Source organism: Canis aureus, chromosome 32, assembly GCF_053574225.1.
Source record: "Canis aureus isolate CA01 chromosome 32, VMU_Caureus_v.1.0, whole genome shotgun sequence".
Lineage (NCBI taxonomy): Eukaryota > Metazoa > Chordata > Mammalia > Carnivora > Canidae > Canis > Canis aureus.
Window position 1 is genome coordinate 5457409 of NC_135642.1, and position 24912 is coordinate 5482320.

At 57.1% G+C, this 24912-nt stretch overlaps 3 protein-coding genes and 1 pseudogene across 3 annotated transcripts; 3 read left to right on the forward strand and 1 right to left on the reverse strand.

Moving 5' to 3' along the window:
* The first annotated feature begins 570 nt into the window (after positions 1–570).
* LOC144302845 (elongation factor 1-gamma pseudogene) lies at positions 571–2010 on the forward strand (annotated as a pseudogene).
* Positions 2011–4095: 2085 nt separating this feature from the next.
* LPCAT4 (lysophosphatidylcholine acyltransferase 4) lies at positions 4096–11570 on the forward strand. The gene is made up of 14 exons (XM_077880431.1): positions 4096–4289; positions 5396–5538; positions 5860–6080; positions 6440–6552; positions 6661–6721; positions 7002–7060; positions 7249–7283; positions 7881–7935; positions 8051–8133; positions 8394–8519; positions 8836–8968; positions 10095–10193; positions 10575–10731; positions 10966–11570. Exons 1-14 carry the CDS (start codon positions 4185–4187, stop codon positions 11118–11120), a joined length of 1545 nt encoding a protein of 514 aa, XP_077736557.1. The 5' UTR covers positions 4096–4184; the 3' UTR covers positions 11121–11570.
* A 608-nt stretch (positions 11571–12178) lies between these two features.
* Positions 12179–23495, reverse strand: NUTM1 (NUT midline carcinoma family member 1). Its single transcript, XM_077880410.1, has 8 exons — positions 23274–23495; positions 21510–21605; positions 19198–19888; positions 17050–17178; positions 15865–16004; positions 15098–15369; positions 14712–14828; positions 12179–14359 (listed from the first exon to the last, which is right to left on the reverse strand). The coding sequence occupies exons 1-8, from the start codon at positions 23359–23361 to the stop codon at positions 12302–12304; spliced, it is 3591 nt and encodes a 1196-aa protein (XP_077736536.1). The 5' UTR covers positions 23362–23495; the 3' UTR covers positions 12179–12301.
* Positions 23496–23825: 330 nt separating this feature from the next.
* NOP10 (NOP10 ribonucleoprotein) lies at positions 23826–24631 on the forward strand. The gene is made up of 2 exons (XM_077880432.1): positions 23826–23981; positions 24260–24631. Exons 1-2 carry the CDS (start codon positions 23928–23930, stop codon positions 24404–24406), a joined length of 201 nt encoding a protein of 66 aa, XP_077736558.1. The 5' UTR covers positions 23826–23927; the 3' UTR covers positions 24407–24631.
* Positions 24632–24912: the final 281 nt, after the last annotated feature.

Genomic DNA, 24912 nt, shown 5'->3' on the forward strand with positions numbered 1-24912 from the left:
CAGAGGATAAAAAGAGAGTGTTAATTTGTAAGGCATTTTTCAGGAAAAGTATGGAAACTTCCCAGAAGCTCCTCAGATATTCATTCATGTCTCACTGTCCAGAGTCGCACACCCTTTCCAAACCAACCACTGACCAAGAGAAAAGGATGACCTCAGATAGATTTCACCCAAACTGACTGCCCCTGAGTTCAACAGGCATGTGAGGCAGCTAGGTACTTGAACTGAATCAGGGTTCTGTTAAGGAGAAACAGGGAGAAAGGACCAACTTGTCCACTACAAATCCCAGAGTGGGCAGCCCCGGTGGTGCAGTGGTTTGGTGCTGCCTGCAGCCTGGGGTGTGATCCTGGGGACCCGGGATCGAGTCCCACATTGGGCTCCCTGCATGGAGCCTGCTTCTCCCTCTGCCTGTGTCTCTGCCTCTGTGTGTGTGTGTGTGTCTATGAATAAATAAATAAAACCTAAAAAAAAAAATACAAATCCCAAAGAGTTTATAAAAAAGACAAAGTATGAATGAACCTCTATCCCATCAGTCCAGCACTGGCAGTACCAGCACATCCAAGTTAGAAAGAGATGGAGAGCTTTCTCTGCGGAATCACCACGGTGGCCGGGCCCCTGTACACATATCCTGAAAACTGGAGGGCCTTCAAGGCTCTCATTGCTGCTCAGTACAGCGGGGCTCAGGTCCGCGTGCTCTCCGCACCACCCCACTTCCACTTTGGCCAAACCAACCGCACCCCTGAATTTCTCCGTAAATTTCCTGCTGGCAAGATTCCAGCATTTGAGGGTGACGATGGATTCTGTGTGTTTGAGAGCAATGCCATTGCCTACTATGTGAGCAATGAGGAGCTGCGGGGAAATACTCCAGAGGCAGCAGCCCAGGTGGTGCAGTGGGTGAGCTTTGCTGATAGCGACATAGTGCCCCCAGCCAGTACCTGGGTGCTTCCTACCTTGGGCATCATGCACCACAACAAGCAGGCCACAGAGAATGCAAAGGAGGAAGTGAGGCGAATTCTGGGGCTCCTGGATACTCATTTGAAGACGAGGACTTTTCTGGTGGGCGAACGTGTGACATGGCTGACATCACAGTTGTCTGCACCCTGTTGTGGCTCTATAAACAGGTCCTGGAGCCTTCTTTCCGCCAGGCCTTCCCCAATACCAACCGCTGGTTCCTTACCTGCATTAACCAGCCCCAGTTCTGGGCTGTCTTGGGGGAGGTGAAACTCTGTGAGAAGATGGTCCAGTTTGATGCTAAAAAGTTTGCAGAGAGCCAACCTAAAAAAGACACGGAAAGAGAAGGGTTCTCGGGAAGAGAAGCAGAAGCCCCAGGCTGAGCGGAAAGAGGAGAAGAAGGCTGCTGCCCCTGCTCCTGAGGAGGAAATGGATGCATGTGAGCAGGCACTGGCTGCTGAGCCAAAGGCCAAAGACCCCTTTGCTCACCCGCCCAAGAGTACCTTTGTGTTGGACGAATTTAAGCGCAAGTACTCCAATGAGGACACTCTCACTGTGGCACTGCCGTATTTCTGGGAGCACTTCGATAAGGATGGCTGGTCCCTGTGGTATGCTGAGTACCGCTTCCCTGAGGAGCTCACTCAGACCTTTATGAGTTGTAACCTCATCACTGGAATGTTCCAACAGTTGGACAAGCTGAGGAAGAATGCCTTTGCCAGTGTCATCCTCTTTGGAACCAACAACAGCAGCTCCATTTCTGGAGTCTGGGTCTTCCGAGGCCAGGAGCTTGCCTTTCCGCTGAGTCCAGATTGGCAGGTGGACTACGAGTCCTATACGTGGCGGAAACTGGATCCTGGCAGCGAGGAGAACCAGACGCTGGTTCGAGAGTACTTTTCCTGGGAGGGGGCCTTCCAGCATGTGGGCAAAACCTTCAATCAGGGCAAGATCTTCAAGTAAACATCTCTTGTCATCATCGCCTAGCTGCCTGTACCTGCCCTTCAGGGAGATGGGGGTCATTAAAGGAAACTGAACATTGAAAAAAAAAAAAGAAAAAAAGAAAAAGATGGAGAGCAGAGGTGCAAAGACAAAGAAACTACCCAGGCAATGAGCAGCTAATAGCATGCACATTTGCAGGACATGTTTGCAAAAAGTTAATGAAGGTTTATTTAAAGTGTTAAAAACTGTCACAGACACTGAGTTGGGTCTGCAACCAGTGACAAGAAACCTGAAACAAGGAAGTGACATCACATCAGAAAGTGTCAAGGAGCAAGAACATTGCAAAAGACATAGAAGGTGAAGAAGACAATGATAAAAGAGCAGATACCTGCACCAGATGCATTGCCTAAGGATTTTCATCAATGCCATAGAATCAGATATTAGTATCAGAACTTTCTTTGTACATCATTGATCATATGTGGTCATGCTTCATTTAATTACATAGCAATTTACATATAATTATTATTACTCTATGGGTTTGAGTCCTATGCTTAATAACTCTTCCTGGTACGGTTATAGATAATTCATGTTAAAATATTAAATGCAGGGGATCCCTGGGTGGCGCAGCGGTTTGGTGCCTGCCTTTGGCCCAGGGCGCGATCCTGGAGACCCGGGATCGAATCCCACGTCGGGCTCCCGGTGCATGGAGCCTGCTTCTCCCTCTGCCTGTGTCTCTGCCTCCCTCTCTCTCTCTCTCTCTCTCTGTGACTATCATAAATAAATAAAAATTTAAAAATAAATAAATAAAATATTAAATGCATAAAAAGCAAATCATGTGTAACCCTGCATTTAACGACTTGCCTTAATTGAAGAAAAAATCATAAAAATATTTTAACTACCTGGGGAAACCCAAGATGTGTAGAAACCTGCTCTCCCTTAGAAAGGAGATAGAAGATATACACGTACCTAATCATCATATTGGACACCTTCAACTTACACGTAATGTCAGTAATTTCTCAATAAAGCTGGAAATGATTTTTAAGTTTTTTAATAGGTAAGTGAGCCCCTGAATCTTTTCTAAGAGTTTAAGAAATACATAAATTCTGACTAGGATATCCCGCTCTTTCCCTGAGAATGCGGATGCTGTCAGGATCACGGGTCGGAACGCAGCGCGCGCACGACGAGGCCGGGAGGGAGGGGACCTGGGGTAGCCGAAGGAGACCAGCCTCGGCCGGGAGGCTGCTGCTGTGCCGCCGCGCGAGCGCCCCCCGCCCCCGCCCCCGCCCCCGCCCCCGAGGCCCGCCCCCGCCCCCGCCGGGGAGCCCGAGAGCAGCGGGCGAACCCCGGGCTTCCTCCACCCGCCGCGGCCTTCTCGTGCGGCCGGTCGCGGCGTCATCTTCGGGACTGGGCTCCCCGCTCCGGCTTCTCGGATCCCCGCACCGCCTGGCGCCCGGCGCTGGCGCTTCACGAGTGTCCCGACACGGTTCGGAGCTGGAGCCGGAGGAGGAGGCCGGAGACATCCAAGGGCGCCCGCCGAGAAGACACTAGGCTGGAAAGAAGCCGCCTCCGGGTCACGCAGCCTCCCGGTCCCACGGCCCCGTCGCGGGCTGCCAGGCGTCGCGGGTTCGGGGAAGCCCCCGGCGGGGGCGGGGAGGGCGGGGGTTGGGGCCGAGGGTGAGCCCCCGCGGCCGCCAGAGGGCACGAGCGCCCCGAGGCCTCCCGCCAGGGCGACGCCGCGACCGGAGGAGGTGGCGGGCCGCGGGGAGGGGTGGCCGGAGCCCGCGGGGGGCGGGGGGCAGGGGCGGCGGAAGGGCCGCGGGGGGCGGCGGGGGTGGGGCGAGGGCAGCGGGCGGAACCGGGACAGCGGGCCCCGCTCGCCCCCCAGCCGAGCCCCGGCGCGGCGCCAGCCCCGGCCCGCGCCCCGCACTCCGCGGCGACCGCGACGCCCGGGCGGGGTCGAGGGACGCTCCCAGCTCCGCGCCTGCCTCGCGGCCCCGTCCCGAGGGCACCGCCCGGGGACGCGGGCCGGGGCGAGCGCGCCTCGGACGCCGGCCGCCGCCGAACAATGGCCGGAGAGGCGGCGGCGGGCGCGGAGGGGCCGGGGCGCCCGGGCGCTGGAAGCCCCGCCCCTCGGCGGCGCCCTGGCAACGCGGGCCGGGCCGCGCCGCCTGCTCCCCGCCCCCCGGCGCCCGGCACCAGGCGGGGCCCCGGCCGGAGCGCTGCAGCCGCCGCCGCTGCTCTGCAGAGCGGGGCCCGGGGTCGGGGCTGGGGCGCCCTCCCCGCCACCTCGTCGCGCCGCTATGAGCCAGGGAAGCCCGGGGGCCCGCGACGCCCCCCGCGAGCCCGCGGCGCCCCCCAACCCCTTCGTGCATGAGCTCCGTCTCTCCCGTCTCCAGAGGGTGAAGGTAACGTGTGAGCGGGGGGCGCCGGGGGGACGCGCGGGCCGGGACAGGGGCCGTGTAGGGCGCAGGCGGCGACGGGGACGCGAATCGGGAGAAGATGGGCGAGAGGCCTGCGGGGCGGGAGCCCGGAGCAGCGCACGTGGGAGGGGCGGGGGTGGGCGACGGGCAGCTCGAGGGCGTGGGAGGACGGAGGACGTGGGCACTGCGCTTCCCGGGCTGCGGAGGCCGACGAGCTGGACCGAGGTGGAGGCTACGGGGAGCCGGGGTGGGGGCGCGGGCCTGCCGAGGGCGTCTCCGGGGCCCTAATTAGAGGGAAGAGGTTTGCAGCCCCGGAGCCCGAGACACCCCCTCCTCCCGCTCCCGCTCCGGCTCCCGCTCCCGCTCCCGCTCCCCGCACTGCAGCACCTCCTGGTGGGGGGCGGGGCGGCCGAGCGGGGGCCCGGCTGCAGGAAGTGGGGACGGGCGTGGGAAGGGAGTGTCCAAGGTCTGCTCCCTCACCGCCCGAGGCGGGCTCCTGGGGCTCGGAGTGTTTACCCGCACTCTCCCCGGGGCGGCCCCGGAGCCACTCCGGCTCCTGGCAACCCTGACTCTGCGCTGCGGAGCCAGGAGCTCGTCTCCCCCCTCCCCCGGTCCCCGGGGAGTGCCGTGGAGTGGAACTAGGTCGGCCTGGGCCAGGACAGTGGACCCCTGTGTGTTCCAAGCCTCCGCCACCTCCCAGGGCCGAGGTAGCAGAACCGCGCACCTGGCTGCTGTTGGACGTGGGAGCTATTTGCGGAATGCGCCGTGCGGAGGGCACCTGTCTCCAGGCCCCTCCCTGTCGAGCCCCGCGCCGGGCGCCTCCGCACGGATCATGAAATGCTCTGAACAGCCTCACCCAGGGCTGGAGGCGTCCTATGATTAAAAAAATTCTGTCGGATCCCATGAATCCTTTATCCTGTCGCCGTTATTGGTGTCTCCATCTCACCTTGGGTCCCCGCCGGTGCCCACACCACCGCCACTGGCTCCCGATCTACAGGGGGTTGGCCCTCTGCCCCATTGCTGGCGGAGAAGGAAGCAGTGGAGACAGGGTCTTCCAGTCCTGAAGGGGCGTTTTCTCCCACCCTCCGCAGTTCTGCCTCCTGGGGGCACTATTGGCCCCCATCCGAGTGCTCCTGGCCTTTATTGTCCTCTTTCTCCTCTGGCCCTTCGCCTGGCTGCAAGTAGCTGGTCTTACGGAGGAGCAGCTGCAGGAGCCAATTACTGGATGGAGGAAGTAAGTGGGGCTCAGCCCCCAGAGACCCTACTTCTCTGCTTCTGTTACCCTTTCTTCTCCCTCCTTGAGAAGAAAGGGAGGAAGGGTTCTGAGGTGCTGCTCCTCAGCCTGGACAGGTAGCATGGGTCAGCCCAGCTCAGACCCAGTACCCAGGGCCTCAGCTCTCAGTGGTGCACCCTGACTGTCCCAAGTAGGCCGGCTCCAGCCCCTTGGCAGGGGAATGGAGGACTAGGCAAGGGCAGCTGTGTTTTGGGGTGCCTAAGCCTGGACGTGATGAGGGACAGGACCACGTCTCTGCTGATGCCTGGCCTTGCCCTGCAGGACTGTGTGCCACAATGGGGTGCTGGGCCTCAGCCGCCTGCTCTTTTTCCTGCTGGGCTTCCTTCGAATTCGTGTCCGGGGCCAGCGGGCCTCTCGCCTTCAGGCCCCTGTCCTTGTTGCTGCTCCCCACTCCACTTTCTTTGACCCCATCGTTCTGCTGCCCTGTGACCTGCCCAAGGTTGTGTCCCGAGCCGAGAACCTTTCGGTGCCTGTAATTGGAGGTGAGAGAGCACTAGAGGGGTGGAGGGAAGAGATGACAACTCTGAGCCAGAAAGGGCAGGAATCCGAGATGCTCTGGAGAGAAGAATGGGCCTCCAGGGAAGGGAGAGGTCAGGAGGGAAATCGCCTGTGGCTGGCGAGTAAGATGCAAATGGATACCCCTTAGTACCCAAGGGCTGGTGCACACAGGTGTTGGGAGGTCCTCAGATCACTTGCCTCAAGGAAATGCACGGTGAAAGGAGGGTCTCCAGGGCAAAGAGGTCACTGAGAAGCGAGTGCCTCCTACTGTGGAGCGGAGAGATTGCGGATTTGAATGCCCCTGGGTAGGAATCCAGTGACTCGTCTTCTCTCTGGACCCCAGCCCTTCTTCGCTTCAACCAAGCCATCCTCGTGTCCCGGCATGACCCGGCGTCTCGGCGCAGAGTGGTGGAGGAGGTCCGAAGACGGGCTACCTCCGGAGGCAAGTGGCCCCAGGTGGGTAAGCCTGTCAAAGTCTCCCCTGTATGTGCTCCCAGACAGGCTTTTCTCCCCTCTCTCCCGTTCAGGCCATCCCAGCTCACTCCAGGGGTTTTCTCCCCCCAGGTACTATTCTTTCCTGAGGGTACCTGTTCCAACAAGAAGGCTTTGCTCAAGTTCAAGCCAGGTGAATAAAATGATGGGGGTGGGTGGGCTGTGGGAAAAAGGAGCCCCAGATTTGGAGGGCACTCTGGAATGGCCCAGGAAGTGGCACAGCGACAGTAAGGAAGAGAGAGAACTTCCTGGCCAACCCTGAGACGTCTCTGGGAGTCAGAAAGAAAACTATAATGAAGTGGAGCCAGACCAGACGTCATTTCAGAACCATCCCAGAACCTGACACTCTTGCTTTCTAGCTGCCTCCATGAACTAACCTCTGTCTGGGGCTGGGGGGTGGGACTGGGATTCAGGAGCCTTCATCGCCGGGGTTCCTGTACAGCCCGTCCTCATCCAATACCCCAACAGTCTGGTGAGTCTGAGTCCAAGGGAGGATGCGGGAACACGCATCCGCCCTTAATCAGTGGCAGCGTTGCCTGTGGCAGTGGGATGGGTTTGCGAGGTGGCAACGGGAACCTGGGGAGGGGGGAGCTTTCCCCGAGGAGGCTCAGCCGGGATGAAAAGTGACACATGTGTCCCCTGGCCTCTGCTTCTCCTCAGGATACCACCAGCTGGGCATGGAGGGGCCCTGGAGTGTGAGTCTCAGGGTCCCTGGGGTGAGGGTGGGAGCAGGGCCCCCAGAGAAGTCCTGGCCCGTCTTCCAGTCTCCAGACGAGGCAGACAGACCTTCGTCACTGTCACATTGAGAGACCTCTACTCTAGAGGAGGGGGTGCCTGCTTCCCGGTTTGTTCTCACCTCCAAACGATCCTGAAGTGCCTGCAGCCACCCCCCTGCAACTCTTCTGCCGTGTTCGAGCTCCTCTGACTCCCCGGCCATGTTCTAAGTGGTCTCCCCGCTGCAGCCCTGCTTGGGAACCAGCAGGCCTGCCTCACCTCTTCTGCTGTTGCTCACACCTTGTCCCTGGCAGGTCATCCCCAGCCCGTCCCTGCCAGCCTCTCTCTTGCCCTCCCGCCTTCTGGCCCTGCCCTCTGTGTCCTGGCTGCACACCTGCCCAGCCCACCGGGTGGTTAGGGGCCCCTGCCCTGTGTGTCCCGGCTACACACCTGCCCAGCCCACCAGATGGTTAGGGGGCCACTTTACATGAGTGGGTGGAACTTTCCCACCCCCCTCCTTAGGGTGGGAGGCCCCCTGATTAGAGACTGCTGAGCATCTGAGGTCTCTCTTCTCTTAGACTGAAGGTCTTGTGGCTCACAGCCTCTCAGCCCTGCAGCATAGTGGACGTGGAGGTAGGATACCTCCCCACATTTCCCATACTGCCAGGCTGAACCCCTGGAGGGAGAAGAGGGGGGGTGGTCCCCACAGCTTTGAGGTCATGATGAGAGAGAGCCATGCGTGTTTCAGTTCCTGCCTGTATACCACCCCAGCCCAGAGGAGAGCGGGAACCCCACCCTGTATGCCAACAACGTCCAGAGGGTGATGGCACAGTGAGTATCCCATGGACTATTTCCTATAGCACGGATGTGGCATCGGAAGGCCAGGGCAGGTGAAGGACTGAGGTTCCAAGCAGGGTGGGGGCGTGGGCTGGGGGATGGGCTCTGAACAGCTGAGCTCAGGGTGGTTCAGAGGCCTGGTCTCCTCCGTGTTCAGCAGCCCAGACCCAGTAATGTCTCTCGTACCTTGTTCCCCTTCCCACCCCCACCCCCACCCCTACCCCACCCCCGTTCCATTGCCCTCCACCGCATAGGGCCCTGGGCATTCCAGCCACCGAGTGTGAGTTTGTAGGCAGCTTGCCCGTGATCGTGGTGGGCCGGCTGAAGGTGGCACTGGAGCCACAGCTCTGGGAACTGGGAAAGGTGCTTCGGAAGGCCGGGTAAGTGACCTTGAACGGAGGGTTCGGCACAGTCATCTGGAGGGAGAAAAGAAAGAAGAGAGAAATGGGAAGAAGGAAGGCAAGTTGTAAAAAAGCAAGTGGGAAGGTAGAGGAATTTGTCTCAAGGATAACAGAATACAGGAAGGAGGTGAAAAGAGAGTGAAAGCTATGGAATAAGCGCAGTGAGGAAGGAGGCCTGGCTCTCAGAGGCCGGGAGTCAGAGTCCTTATCAGGAGAACACAGGTACACCGTGCTGGGTGGCTGCGGACCCGGGCAGCGTGTTCAGGAAGCTGCTGAGTACACTGCTCCATTGCAGGCTGTCCCCTGGCCGTGTGGATGCTGGGGCAGAGCCAGGCCGCAGCCGGAGAATCAACCGGGAGGAGTTTGCCAAGCAGCTCCAGCTCTCTGACCCGCAGACAGCGGCTGGGGCCTTCAGCTACTTCCAGCAGGTAAAGGAGCTGGGACATGGGCCAGAGCCCAGGCCCTGCCCTGCGGCTGACACTTGCAGGCTGGAAGGACGCTGTCCAACTGGCCGCAGAGGTGGCCAGCTTGGAAGCTGCACGGGGTGTTCTCACAGCAGCTGTTGGGGGCTCCTCCCCTGAGCTCCACCGGGAGACTCGTTTTTTATGGAGTAACCTGGTGCATTGACGAGCAATGTCTTAATCGCTGTGGCAGGAACAATGGAGAAATAATTGGTCAGTGAGGACCCTAAGTTTCTGAAACCACTTTAGAGATTGGCAGAGACGGGGGACCGTACAATGTTGTGGGCACCTCCGGGTCGCAGGGAGGAGTTGGCTGGGAAGGTAACCTCTGGAGGGGAAAACATGGGACAGTTAGACGGCGATGGGTGTGAGACTCCAGTCTTTACGATGCTTGTTAAAAGTAACCCACAGCTTCTCAGAGGGATTCCTGAGCTATCCCAAGAATGTGGGCACTCCATAGATTTCCTGGGACTTAACCATATGTTCCTGTTGCATTATAATAATCCTAGGAGATTCTTAACATTTGCCAATGACTACCACTGGCCTCTGAGAGCTCCCTTTGGTTCGAGATGCACACCATGGTTCTCAGCATCCTCAGAGTGAGCCAGGGGCGCTGATTCCTTGGCTCAGGGCAGACTGTCAGGGAGAGCTTCTCCACCTAGCCTATAGAGAGCGGAGCCAAAACTGGAGTGGCGTGGTTTCACCATGGCAGGTGTCCTTGGGTTTTTTGGTAGGGAATTACACCAGTGGCCCCCTTTTAGTCTGCTAGACCAGTTCTCCAGCGGGTAGGCTGAGTCAGCGGAGAACCAGTTTTTCCAGTGCCAGGTACGTCAGACACTTGATGCTAACAACTTCACTCCTGAGGGATTCCCTCACATTTACGGGAGATCCCTGTGGAAAGCTTTGTCACCAGGTGGCGTGGGGATGAGTGAACCCATGAGGAATCCTGGAGAGTTTAGAGCTCACAGATCTGGGGGGAAGCAGGCACCAGGTCATCTCCGTGCTTGCTGAGGAGAAGAGGGAGGAGCCAAAATCCAGGGCAAGAGGGAGAACACAGGGTTGGTCCTCATGCTGCCCGGGTTTCTCCCTCCAGGATGCCGAGGGTTTGGTGGACTTTCGAGACGTGGCTTTGGCACTGGCAGCTCTGGATGGGGGCAGGAGCCTGGAGGAGCTGATGCGCCTGGCCTTTGAGGTCTCAGGAGGGTCGGGGGAGGGATTGGGGTGGGAGACATGCGGTGGCCCTGCCGATCCACCCAAGAGGCCTACGTGGGGTACTGTTCCCAGTAGCTTCTGGATACCGAGCGCTCAGCATCCACCCGAGTGCCACCCTGTCTAGGCTACATAACTCCAGTCGTCGTTGAGGCCTGGCTGAGAACAGGGCAAGAGCATCAGCTCTGCAGTTTCTAGTTCTGCACAAAGGGCCCAGGGCAGAAGGGGCAGGGGAGACAGGGGGCCCTTCTTCTGCCCTCTCAAGTAGGGAGAGGGGAGGAGCCTGTGAGGCCAACCTGCGGGGCGCTGTGGGGCTGAGGCTGGGGCATGAGGACCCGGCTTGACTTGGTCCCTTGTGTGCCAGCTCTTTGCCGAGGAGCAAGTGGAGGAGGCGGGCCGGCTGCTGTACAAAGACGGCTTCAGCACCATCCTGCACCTGCTGCTGGGGTCACCCCGCCCCGCCGCTGCGACTTTGCATGCCGAGCTGTGCCAGGCGGGACCCCGCCAAGGCCTTTCTCTCTGTGAGTCACAGCCTTCTCTGCCACCACCAGCCCCTGGGAGGGGTGGGGAAACACTAGAGCCCGTGGCCTGAGGGGGCGTTCCCCATCGGGAGGTGGAGGACGGAAGCTTGGACTTGAGAAGTGAAGCAGAGGTTGAGAAGGACAGGGCACCCCGACTCCCAAAGACTAAGGCTGCCTTCTCCCCCACCTTCCTGGATCGTTTTACTTTTCTCCTTATCTCACTGATGTGTCCAGGTCAGTTCCAGGACTTCTCCCTCCATGACCCACTCCACGGGACACTCCTCCACACCTACCTGCGCCCGTCCTGGAAGCCACATGCCTCTTTCCCCAGCAGCCCCGCTGCTCTGGCCAATGGGACTGTGCCAGTGCCCAAGCCAAAGGGTGACTGAGCACCTCCGCCTCCCAGCTCACCTTGGCCTGCTCTGGGCCTCAAGCCCACTTCTGCTCCTGCTTGATTTTTTCGTTATTGTTGTTTAAGTTGATTTTTTCTGTTTGTTTGTTGTTTTTTTTTTTTGTAAGAAACTATTTTATATATAAATATAAATATATATCTATATCTATTTAAGAAAAAATGAGGCTGTTACATTGATAGTACCAGCTGGGAACAAAAGGGATTAATAATTGCCTGCTCCGGTGGGAAGAGCCTGAGGTTCCCCGGGGCAGTCCTCCCTGCAGAGGTCATTCTGCTCTTGGAGCCCCCCTTCTGTCGTCGTCCTACGTGTGCCTGCTGTGTTATATATATACATGCACGTTTTAACAGACTTCCTCAGGAACCTCTTTTCGGCCTATTCCCTCTTGTTCTGTCCTTGTTAGAGATTAAAAAAATAGCTACCATTTTATATTTAATAATCCTACTGAGAATGCAGCCGTCTTCCCCCGCCCCCCCGGGAGCAGAGAGCAATGTCCGGAGCTACGGGATCCGCCCTGCAGCTCAGAGCAGCTTCAGGACCGTGTTTGCCCAGGGTATGGGTGCGTTGAGACATTTAAGCCCCTTCCGTCCAGCCTATTCAAGGAAGGGGGAAGAAAACAAGACTTCCCTCTAAGAAAGGTGCTGTCTAGATAGAGTCATGGAAAATTAATTCGATTTAGGAAATTAGATCTCTAACCCAGAGTTCTGATAGGTTTTTTTAAAAAAAGGCATCTTTCCATCCTACAGACTTTTCAAGGGAGCCCAACAGCAGTGGCCTGTCATGGAGGCCGTGCCCCGCGTCCAGTCTAGGCTCTTGGGTGTGGAGGGGGAGAGCCAAGGTGGTCCCTGGGGACGTCCCAGGGCCGGAGCTTGCCAGGGAGTGAGCTGGCCTGGAGGCTGGAGAGGCGCCTAGGCTGGGGCCTGGGAGCACCCGCAGCTCCTTCCGCTCCTCCCAGTCCGACCGCGGAAGAGCACGGGGCAGGCGTTTTCCAACAACCAGAACAGTCTTTATTTTTCTTCCCCACACGACTCCCTCCCTCCCTCCTCGGAGCCGGGGCGCCCAGCCCGTGATTCCCGCCGCGCAGCAGCAGAGGAGCCGGCTGACCCCCAGGGCCTGGGCGCGAACCAGCCGGGGCGAGCGGGCGGGTCCGGGGCCGCGTCCTACTGACTACGGCGGCGCTTCTTCCTTCGGCCGCCGACAAAAGTGTCCCGCCGCCGCTTGCGGGGCTGTGGGGCCCGCGCGGGGGGCTTGTCCCCGCAGACGCCGCGCGCCCCCGCAGCCGCAGCCCGGGCCCGGGCCGGGGCCGGGCCTCCCGCGCCCGCCGTCCCCCCCCCAGGCGTGGCAGCGGCGCGCGGGGACGGGGCGAGGCCGCCCACCTCCGGGGGCCGGCAGGGGCGCGCTCCGTGGGCCCCCCGAGGCCCCCCCATCGAGGCCGCGCCCGGGGCCGGCTGAGGGCCCAAGGCAGGGTCCCGCGGCGACAGGCTGAGCTTGGACGCCAGGAGGTAGGCGAAGCCGGAGAGCCCCTCGTCCTCCCCCTCGTCCTCCGCGTCCGCGTCCTCCCCCTCGTCCTCCCTCTTGTCCTCCCCCTCGTCTTCCCCCTCGTCCCCCTCCTTCCCTCTGGCCCCGGCTGCGGAGCTGCGGGTTTCACTGAGAGGGGAGGCCCCGGTCACAACCAGGGCGGCCCTGGCGCCCCAGCGAGCGCACGGGCGCCCCAGGCCCCGGCAGGGGGACGCGGCTGCGGGCGGCCCCCGTGCCTGAGCCTCCCGATTCCCGGGGAAGGACTCCAAGCCCTGAGGCTGCCGGAGGCCAGCGCCCTCCCCAACCCGGCCCCGGGCGGCAGAGGAAGTAAACTTCGGGGGGCTGGTGTCCTCACGGCCTCCAGGGCCCCCGAGCTGGAGGCCGCAGACATCTCCAATACCCAGTAGGTGGTCGTGTTGTTCTGTGGTTTCCAACACAGGAGACCGGGACCGGCCTCCGCTCCCCGCCCCCAGGGCGGCCTGGGGAAAGGAGGGGACACCCTGGGCCCCCAGCACCAGGACGTTGCCGGGACACGCGGGCTGCAGGGTTTCTCTGGGAGGTCCCAGGGTGGGGGCACTGAGCCTACCTTCCGGCAAAGGGGGGCATCCTTCCACCCACAGACCACTGGGATCCCCGGCAGCCTCAGGGCCCTGTTCTGAGTTTACGTTAGGCCTCAAGGATGGGCTGCTGGCCCCCAGGGGGCCCGGCAGGCTGCAGTCGTTTCTCTTCTGCAGGGCAGATGTGCCAGTTGTGCCTCCGCAGGAAACTGCACTGCCCCCCTCGTCTCCAGGTGCCACGGTTTCTCCAGGACCCTGGGAACTGCTGCTGCTGGAGCCCCCTGCCCGGCAGCCTCCCTGATGCTCAGTGACACTCTCCCTGCTGTGGAAGTTCTCTATGACCTCCTCCATTTGTAAGGGCAACTCCAAGCCCACCGCGGCCAGCTCACTGCTCAGCCAAAGTCCCCGACTGAGGGAGACTACATCCCCATCCCTGTCACCAGCCGCTCTGGGGGAGGGGTTCTCATTGTAACTGGAAACCCCCGGAGGACCTCTGTCATCCCCCCACATGGCTCCTGAAGAGCCTTTCTGGGGCACTGCACACGGCTCCATCTCTTGAGGAAGCACTGCAGGCCCCCCTAGCCCCTGTCCTGTCTGCAGCCCCAGGACCTGCTCTTCTGACCCTTGTCCTTGCAGAGGAGCCAGCTCTACAAGTCGCACGCCCAAACCGGAACCCAGGTCAGGTGGGGGGCTTCCCTGCCAACAAAGGGGCAGAGTCTCGGCAATTCTGTCAACCACCAGGGGCTGCCCCAGTGACATGACACCTCCTAGAGGGTCAACCCCATGTGGGGACATCTGATTTGTCACCTTCCTGGCCCCTCTCTTCTCCATGTTTCTGGACCCTCGAGGCCCCTGTGGAGCTGGAAGGTCCAGCTGCAGGTCCCAGCTGCTGGGGGGTGGCACGGCATTCCCATCTCTCTGCACCTCCTGTAGGCCATCGACAGCCCGCTCCCCTGGAGAAGCAGCCTTTCCCAAGTGAACAGCACCCCCAGCAACCCGAGGCCCAGGGGAGGGCCGAAGCCGCCCACCCCCATCTTCATCCTCGTCCGAACCAGAGTGACTAGAGTCCGACGGAGCTCCACTGCAACTAGGAGGGGCCTCCGCATCCTCCTCCTCCAAGGCCAGGAGCCTCTTCTGGACCAGCTAGAAGGAGATCAGGGAGACATGGTCCCCCAGGCGGCCGGGAGAAGGGCTCTCTTAGGGGCAGTGAGGAGACAGTACTGTGTGGGGCAGGGATGCCAGCAAGTGGCACAGGTCCCAGCACTAAAACCAGATGCCACCGCTCCTGTTGCGCCTATGGGCTGCATCCCCATGCTCTGATCCTGCACACCTGCTCCCCATCCCTGAGTGTCTACAATGTCTTGCCTGCTTGGCCTGAACCTGAACCCCAACCCCGGGGCCGTCCATCTCCAGGAGTTCCACCATCCAGGACAGCGTAGGGCTAGACATAGTCACACAAGCTTCCTACTGTGACACTTCTACCTCCCAGGTGTACCTGGGCAAGGCTGAGTCCTTCTTCCTGCTCCAGCTCCTCCATTAAGGCCAACGGGTCCCTCTGCTGCTCTGGGGACAGCAGGTCGGCCAGGAATCGAGGATGAATGACAGCCTCCACCTGGGGGAACACAGGAAAAATAATGGGAGTCCTGATGGGAAGCAACCTGCGAAGCGAGAGGCTCAAGAGGAGCCACGTGTCCCTGACCCCACCACCACCCCACCCAGGGCTGTCATTAACCCTGACCACTGCCAGTGGCACACAGTCACGGCCACCTCTCAGCAGGAAGACTGCCTAGTTCCTCACTGCCTCAGGCCAAACCCGGGGTCTTCAGCTCCCTGGTTTCCACCCCAGGCTCCACCAGAAACCAGACTGCAGACTCAGTTCACCTTGGAGACAAAGACCTCCTGAGAACAAAGCTCGTCGATGTAGCTGAGGAGGCCTGGGTCGGGACACATCCTTTCCTCGTCCTGCTGCTGCTCTTCTTCGTCGTCCTGTTTCCAGTCTGACGCCCCCAGCAGCCCTTCCACGATGTCAGTGTACTCCCTCACAGCCTCCAGCGGGACCTCCTTGGGCGCCTCAGGGACCACAGGCCTCTGGGGTTTGCGCTGCCGCCGGCGGGGGGCGCGTGCCCTGGGAGCCACCTTTTTGGGAATGTACACTAGAGGGGTGGGAGAGGGATGGGGAGAGGCAGAGGGGCCATGGCCTCTGCCTCCCACCCTGGGTCAGTTGGGGCAGCCATCCGGGTTCGCCGTGATGGTCATGGGCTAGGCCCGGCCTGAAGCAGGACCGGCCCGGGAGAGGACCAGAGGCTCTCAGAGAAGCACTGTTTGAGGCATCTGGAAAGCCCTGAGATTCCAAGACGTCCTCTGACCCAGCCCCCACTTCCCAGGCAGATGAGCTATTATGCAGTCATGTACGTCTCACTTAGAGAGCCATGGGTTCACTGGGCCAAGGTCAAAGTTTGGGACGAAGGAAAAGAAAAAAAAAAAAAGTTTGGGACGAAGGGACCCAGAGACCCAGCCTGCTGTGCACGTGTGTCCTGTGTGGAACCTCAGAGCAGAAGGGCGCCGCCTCCCCTAATGCACACCTGCTCTGTGCACACCCCACTCTGAGCCTTTGGTCCATGGCCCTTGTTGGAGGTGGGGAGCCTCACCTGGCTGCTGGCTAAGCTCAGGGGCCACAAGCCCCGGAGGGTCGAGTTTCAGAGGGGCTGCAGGAGGCAGGCCCTGGGGCCCACTTGTCAGCTGCGTGTTCTGAATCTGCATCTCCTCCTCAGCCTCAAACTCCAGGAACCTGCAGAGGGTGAGGAAGGCCTGGACAGTGCCGAGGAGGCCAGACACCGGGAGGGTGCTGCTCACAGAGAGCCCAATAACCATTCTGGGCAAACCTCACAACATCCCTGACCAGCAGCCACCACTTAGGAAACTTGTTGAGATAAATGAACGGTCTAGAGCTTGTCAAGCTTCTCCAGGACACAGCCACGGCTTTCACTTCTATGTCATCCCTGATCTCACCCAGCATCATGGAGTGTATCCAGTGGCAATTAATACAGCCTTAATATAGCCTCCGGCCAAGGCCCAACAGGGTCCCTACTGCCAGCCCGGCTAGGCGGCTAGGCTCCGTTTGCCTCCACCTACAGCCACAAAGGATGCCTGAAATCCTAAAGCAATGCCCGGGGGGCTGCAATTCAAGGCATTTCCCACCAGGAGGCAGTGCTGAGACCCAAGTCCTGAGGCCGGGCCTGGGGGCCAGGAACACTAATTCTAAGAGGTCTACAAGGGAAGAAATGGAAACCAAGCTTCAGAAGAAAGGGTTAACTTTCCTCAGAATTGCTTCTTTAACCAAGGAGACCATCATGGAGAACCAGAAGACCACTGTGGGCATCCAGGACCTTGGCCTGACCAAGCTCTACACGCACCAGGCTCTCCCTGGGATAATGGGGATTTCTGTGGCAGTTTTTCCAGAGGAGGAGTGGTCTCAAGGTCTGCATCAGCAGCCACTAGCTAGCTGGTCAGTGAGACAGGAGAGAACCTGCCTCAGAGGGCTCACCTCCCCATGGATAGGTCCCTTTGGCAAGGCATTTTTACACCAATTAGACCCCAACCCCATTCTTGGAGCTTCAGTATCAAGGACCTGTATGATTCAGGATCTGAAGGAGGGGGAGCTCCCAAGGGAGGACAGGAAAACCCGAGGGTCAAGGTGGTGGAAGCCGTGAAAATCCAGGAGGCCCCACCTTAGTCTACACCAGTCCTCCTGGCACCCCTTTTAATAATCACCCATGCCCCTGTCCCTCAGCCTCCCAGCACCCCTCAGGAGAATGGGGGTTGCTCAGACTCACTTTTCTGCCATCTCATAAAAGATCATCCGGTCAAAGTTGCTGGTGTGCTCCCACTCCTGCACAGCCCTTGGCAGTCCCTCCTCCAGGGTCATAGAAGGCTTCAGCCGGGCCAGGGAGCGAAGCACAGGGCTAAAACCCCCATCAGGTCAGTCACGTTCCACAGTGGACCCCCAATCCACCCGTCCTCACAAACACCTCAACATACCCCACTGTCCCTCAGTAGATCTAAGTTGCCTCCCGATCCTTGTCACGCTCCACGGCTTGTTGGACCTCCAGACCCCCAACCTCCCATCCATCCATCGACCACACTGGACTTTCTTCCTGCTGAAATCTTCAAATCTCACTCAAGATCAGATGACTGAGTCTGCCCACGCCACCCCCAAAGTTTGAAATCAAGCACCCCAGTCCTCACAGTGCCACTCTTGACTAAACATTAGGAAGAATGCACTTGTTAAAGCACTTATTATAATAATATAATATAATAATATAATAAGCGTTAAAGCACTTATTAAAGCAGTGGATTCACGGTAAAGTAGGCTTAACCCTGCCCAAAGGCTCTTACTTTCAAAAAAAAAAAAAAAAAAAAAAAAGGCACTCCCTGACCCAAATGAATGTCTAATGAAAGGATGAAAGGCTGTGTGGTGTTTTTATTTATTGGTGTTTAAGTGTCTTCTTGCCTCTGGGATGCCCTTCACACACAGTCCACTGTCAATACTCCTCAAGCTCTTCGTGATTCATCTTTGCCCTTCTGACCTGCCTGCATCCTCAAGCACATGCCTGGAATCACCTGCTGGAGCATGTTTTAATTAGGAATTCCAGGGCCCCAGGATCTCTGCACGGCGAATTCAACCAGCTTCCCAGGCGACTGTTGCCAAGAATCTGGATCGTACTCTGGAGGAGACCCTACCTGGGGCCCCTGAGTACGGAGGGCATGGAGAGGCCAGGAGGGAGAAATGCAGCCTGCCGGGCTCCACGAGAACCCAGAACCCATCTGGAGAAAGCAGGGAGTGGAAGGTGGTCTACACCCAAGACTCTGGGGGAGCCTTTAGAGGTATTCACTGCAGAGTTGGGGGAGGGGGAGACTCCTCTAGGAGCCCAGAGGCTGAGGAACAGTACACCTGTCTCTCCAGCCCAGTAAAACCTGGTATGTGTTACACAGTGGTCGACATAGGATGCCGGGAGCACCGTGCAGGTGGGGGAGGCAGCAGGTCTGGGTGGGAAGAAGAGAAGCTTCCCCAGACAGCTGGCTAGTTACTCGGCCTTATGAACAACACAGGCAGCCCCTGACCCCGAGGTCCCTTGCTAGGCATCCACTCACAGGCAGCCCTGCCATTTGGGAATTCTTCCCCTTGTCTACATTGCCCGTTTATAACAACAGTACTGATGATAGTAGCTGCCACTCCACGAGGCCCTGTCTGTGCCAGGCGCGCTGCTACAAGTGTCACAGATACTGACTCATTCCATCATCTCAGCAACCCTCTGAGGTAGGTACAACCAGCCCCTTTCCATATGAGAAAACTGGGCTCAGGCCTCAGTGTGGGGCGCTCAGGATCAGCAGTCCCACAAGCAGCGGAGGCTAGGCCAGGGTCCCTAGGCTCCTCTACCACCTGCCTGCTATACCAACTGGAATTCTGAATAAGCTAGGGGGACAGTGGGGGCCAGGGGCAGCACGCCCTGTGCCCAGCCCCACGGCAGCCTCCACTCTCCAGGAAGGGTCAGGGCCCAACACCCATCCTGCTGGTTTGGATGGCTCAGTGTGAGGTCAGACAGTAATAAAATAGATGGGAAGGCCCCCAGATGAGGTGCCAGAGACCTGAGCTCCACTTACAGTTCCTCAGCTTAAAGATAGGAAACCTCTGAGCTCCAGTTTTCTCCTCTACAAATGAGGATTATGTTAAAACGCTTGCCCGCCTGAACTCAGGGCTGTGAGGCTCACTGGAGAGAAGACACCTGCAAGCTTATATAGCCTGGGAAGTGGGTAAACAGGCGCAGCAGCAGCAGCACCTTTATGCTTTCCTGCTCACAGAGTATCTCTAGCACCCTCCTGACCTGCCCTCAAGGACCCCTAAATCACACAATCCCTGCTCCACCCCAAAGCACTCCTTGTTGGGAGTGCTAGCACAATTAACCTCAGATCTCCCCACTTACATAAGAAAGCAGGAAAGGGCTTCTGCATCAGGTCTGTGAGATAGGTGCCTCCGCACCAAGGCTTTGTAGCGCTGCCAGCGACGGAAGTTCTCATAAACACCTTTGGAGGTATAGGAGAGGTCACCCAGTGACGGCTTGGCTTGGGCGGCCGAAGGACCTCCTTCTCTGGTTGCCCCGTGTGGTCCTGGCCAAGCCTGTTCTGGGCGCACGACGGAGGCCAGTTGGGCAGCTGGTGTTGGAGCCTGAGCAGGAAGGCCTGGGAGGCCCTCCGGGCTCACCCCAATGGCTTTGGTGGGCAGAAGGGTCTTCACGTTAGGGGCTGTCACGAATTGACAGGGAGGACCCTCAGGGGGGGCCATCTCAGCGATCCAACTGAGGGCTGGCTGAGTGAGGATGAAACTCTGAGTTTGAGAGGGCTCCACCGGCCCCCCTTCCGTCTTGACTTTGACAACGACTCCAGCCCCAGTGGGCCCAGGGCCCCCATCCCCTGTCACCAACAATGGGCTAGGGAGAGCAGAGAGCACCAGAGGGTTCCCTGCAGAGAATGCTGGAGGCAGGGGGGGCTGTGGAGGCGGCTCCCAGGGGGACTGGTCTGGTGGGCCAGGAGCAGACTGGGGGAAGGGGAGTGCACTGAAAGAACACAGGGCAGCACCGGGTTTCAGGGTCACATCCTGTCCCGGCAGTGGAGGTGCTGTTGAGATGAGAAGAAAAAGAGGGAATGGAGGAGGAGCAGAGGATGCCAGAGGGTGGGTCGTTGGAATCCCACTTAGTCCCTGCACTCAGAGCGCCCGCCCCCAACAGGTGAGGGAAGGGTGTGCTGGGGGACCCTGCAGCGTTGGCAACAGTCCTCTGAAAGGGATGTTGACGTCCCTTACTCCTGGGTGAGAGTGCTTGCCCTGGAGAAGTTGTGCGACCCTTGGGCGCTTGGGCTCACACTCCCTACACACGGCACCCAGCACACAAGTGCTGGGACCCGTCCCGCCCACTCCAAACACGTTCAAACCACCTTAGCCCCGCGCCTGACGGCTCTGAGGTCCCCGCCACAGCTCACACAGGCACTGTTTCCTGGACAGAGTGGGTGGATTAGATGTTTGGTTTCCAGAAATTTTGTCACACAACAGCCAGGAATGACTAGAGATAAGGACCAGGAAACAAGCGCTGTGTCTAGGAAGGGAGGTTTCCAGAGCTCTAAGCAGCTGCAGGACATGTTACAGTCTGGTGATGCAGGCTGTCTGCAGTCCTTCTGCTCGGACGCCTAAGAGCAGAAATTTAGGGTCCACTGTGAAGGAGGGACAGTGAAGTCCTAACCACAGTGTGTGCTGGGGACCCACGTGGACTCTGGCCTAAGAACCCAAGGGCACATACATAAGATGTGTACGTGATTCCTCAGGACATGAATCTTGAGATTTTTCACCATGTTACAAGTGATTTGCCCAATTTCATACAAGTGTTCTGCCCCTCTACTAAAGAACATTCCCCGGACAAACTAACCACACTGAGCATCCACTCCCTGACCATGAAGGGGACAACTCATCACCCTGATCACAGAGCAGAAGCCTGGGAGTTCTCCACAATGCAAAACAGGACTAAAGGCCTGAAAAGCCAAGAGCATCTCAGGGAAGCCCCAGCTCTCACTGTGGTTGGAGATATCTAGGTCTCCAGGCCTGGGAGGGCAAGGGAAGCTGCCCCACAACTGCAAGAGAGCCATCACCAGGGTGAAAAGGAGCCACGAGACTCTGAGCAGAGGCCCATCTGGTACCTTCCAGTCTCACTTTTGGGAGGACATTGCTCTACAGATGAGGCAACAGATGACCCGGGGAACAGTTTTGCAGCTAACATCTCCACCCACCCCACTCGACAAGATCGAGACTGGCTCCAGCCCAGTGCTCTCAGGGCATCATTCTAGAGCAGGCTTCAGTTGCCCAAAGAAATGGGGATTTGGACCTTCCCCCTTGAACCCTCCCTGCAGTACTTGTGCCGCACGGCCCTGCCCCTGCCACACAAACACACGTTGGAGAGATTCCTCTTCCAAGAAACAAGTTTCTAACTGCCATTCCTTTCCTACACTCTAGCACCTTCCTCTGAGGGGCTTCGATCTGCCTCCAGGGAGGCCCTCTTCATCCCCTAATCTCCATGGTAATGGCACAGTCTCCTTCCCCAGCCTCCCCAAGACAGAGGGCTTTGCAGGGCTCTAGCGCTCTTACATCCCTCGAGGTCAGCCCCAAAAGCTGGTCCCTGGGTAAAGTGTCAAATCTGAATCCCCAAGGACATGAGCAGATCGTCAGGACCTTCCCCACTGCTGGCAGACTTACCTCCATCCGAAGCCATCCTCTCAGGTGTGGACACTAACTGTGGCTGTCCGGAAGCCTCCAGAATGAGACAGTCGGGTCCAGGACCCAGAGGGCAACCTGACCCCAGTAGATACAGGGATCCAAGGAAGGGAAGATAAAGACCAGATCAGAATGGAATTAGAATCTAGGACTCAAGGCATTCTGCAGTGGGGGAGGGGAGGGGGGCTGGGGCACAGGTAGAGAGGTTCCAAAGGGCTCTGGGATGCAGGTGGTAACCAGGAGTGCCCCCCAAGCCAGACTAGAGCAACTTGATTGTTGATTGTGTCTTTTTTGGGCAATTTATAAATTCTTTTTGATTCCCAACAATACAGCTTTACATCTGGATTACCTATACGTTTCTTCACCAATATATACAGTTTTGTGCCTTTCAATCCTACCCAGTTCTGTACCCGACTTCCTATGAATAGGTTGTGGCAGACCCTTAACTAAATTCAACATTGCCTATATTTTCTTTCTTTTTTTTTTTTTTGCCTATATTTTCTAAACCAAATTCAGAGCATATCGTCTGTGTATCTAAGGATCAAATAAATGGAATGTTTGAAACTAGGATTATCTCAGAAACCCTGGGCAGGGATCCCTGGGTGGTGCAGTGGTTTGGCGCCTGCCTTTGGCCCAGGGCGTGATCCTGGAGACCCGGGATCGAATCCCACGTTGGGCTTCCGGTGCATGGAGCCTGCTTCTCCCTCTGCCTGTGTCTCTGCCTCTCTCTCTCTCTCTCTCTCTGTGTGTGTGACTATCATAAATAAATAAGAATTAAAAAAAGAAAAAAAAGAAACCCTGGGCATCTGGCTGTGGCACATGTCCTTACAAAGCTGTCCTGCAGTCCCTGACAGTCCACGACCATCAGCCCTGCAGTCCACAGAAGGTTCAGCTTACCCTTGGCTGAAAAGCACCACTCTATCCAAAACTGCCATTCAGCCTGAAATTCCAAAACCAAAAAGTCTTTTTTTGTTAAATTATTTTGTTGTTTAAAAGTTCTGTTAAATGATTTTAGTTTTTGAAACGGGAAATAAATCAGCATGGTTCTAAAGTAAAACTATGCAAAATGGAATATACAGCAAGTGTCCTTCCCACTTCTTTCCTCTGGAACTGATTTCTCTCTATCTCTCTCTCTCCTTCTCTCTCTCCCTCCCTCTTTCTTTTTGGAACCAAGTTCTTTATCCCAGAGAAAACCAATAATATGTTTCCTGTGAATCCTTACAGAGATATTTTATGCAACTACAAATAAATACAGACTATATTCTAAAAAAAGAAAAAGAAAAGAAAAGAAAAGAAAGAAGGAAGGAAGGAAGGAAGGAAGGAAGGAAGGAAGGAAGGAAGGAAAGAAAGAAAGAAAGAAAGAAAGAAAGAAAGAAAGAAAGAAAGAAAGAAAGAAAGAAAGAAAGAAAGAAAGAAAGAAAGAAAGAAAGAAAGAAAGAAAGAAAGAAAGAAAGAAAGAAAGAAAGAAAAGAAAAGAAAGAAAGAAAGAAAGAAAAGAAAAACCCTTTCAGGCTTTTCTCGGTTATAAAATTAATCGAGAAAATCAAAATTAACAAAATTAAAATTAACAAATGTTCCAATGCTTTTACCATTGTAAATAACACTGCAACAACAATCTTTGTAATGATAACTGGGCTCCCATTGTCATAAAGAAATCAGAGTCCTATAAAGAGAATTTCTACGTTCTTTTAAAAATTCGAAATAACCCTAGGAGGTGCATCGTATTATGCTATTATTGTTACTCACCACTATAAGAAAGAGCGCTGGATTTGTGGCAAAGAGACCTGAGTTTAAATCTCGGTTCGACCACTGAAATATACTTCACCAGTTTCATAAAATAACTTCACGCCCTCTTCGCTGTGCCTAATATTGAATACCCATCATGCACTCTTTACCGCCAATACTTTAAAATAGGACGGGGGAACCGGATGGAAAAGAGGGGAGGGAAGAAAACTTTCTTCTTTCTACCCTAAGATAAAGGGGCTCGGAATCCCGGAGCCTTTGTTTCTACAGGCCCCAGAAACCCACTGCCTGTGAAATGGGTGCGCATCGCGAGTAGAGGCAGGACTCTGTGCATCGATGTTCAAGCCATATTCATTCCTACCCCCCTCTAGCTCCTAGCAGCGTCTTGCACACAGTGGGCACACTCCACGTGTCTCAGAGCGCCCGCAAAATTGCAACTGGAAGCCGACGCCTGCAAGGTTGCAACTGGGTTGCAACTGGGCCAAATCCCGCCCTCATTCGCCCCCTCCTGGTCAGCGGGAGAAAGGCCGGAATGGACTACACTTCCCGGCATGCCTCGAGAGAGACTACCGGCCTTACCGGAAGGACTTTGACGAACACGTGACACCCTCTCCGCGGGAGCCGGACGGCGTTGGGAGTCGCGCGTGCCGCGTGGTCATGTTTCTCCAGTATTACCTCAACGAGCAGGGAGACCGGGTCTATACGCTTAAGGTGAGACAAGAAAGCAGGTGGTAAATAGTCCTGTGGACCAGCAGGCTGGAGGAGCGGCGAGACGCCCCCGGTTGCCGGGGGTGAGGGGCCTGGGAAGCCCGAAACCTCGAGCGCTGGAAGGAGGGTGCGGCTGTCGGTGTGGGCGCCCGGCCCCTGCCTCTGGTTCAGCCGTCTCTGCGCAGCTTCCTCCCTGTCCCCTACCTCCGCCTCCCTGTCGACGCCCTCGGGCGGGTTTTCCCGCCATTCCTGTACTGAAATTTTCTTTTTTCTTCGGGCAGAAGCTTGACCCTATGGGACAGCAGACCTGTTCAGCGCATCCCGCTCGCTTCTCCCCAGATGACAAGTACTCCCGTCACCGAATCACCGTCAAGAAACGCTTCAAGGTGCTGATGACCAGCCGCGCCCCGTGCTCTGAGGCCCCTTAGCTCTCGTGTCCCTCCTGCTACCCCTCAGGGACTTTCCGAAACCAGCCTCTTCAAACTGTGAGCCGTGAAGGCTCCTCGGCACCCTTGCGCTTGGGAATCCGGTGTCCTCGTTGCCTTCGAGCCTGCTCCTGTGAAGCAATCATGGTAGCATCCCTCTTAAGGGAACTAATCAGAATCGTTTCACATCTTGGATCAGATCGAGGTTATTAAAATGATTTGAACGAGTTTTTGTTTTGTATGTTGTGGGGGGAAAGGTAGGGGCTTAAAAACAAAAACAAACAAAAAAAAGAAGATGAGAGAGAAGAGGACCCAAGGGGTACAAGAAGACCACTTGGGAGAAAAACTCGAGTCGCTGCTGTAGCAGTAGTGCTGTGTGCAACAGGGTGTTGGGAATAGGATGGATGGTTGAGACTCCTGCAAGTGTAAGCATTCCCTGAAAAATATCCCTGTGTCACTTAAGTAATTTCTTGCCCCTTGAAATGACATTTGACTCAACTGGAGGAGTT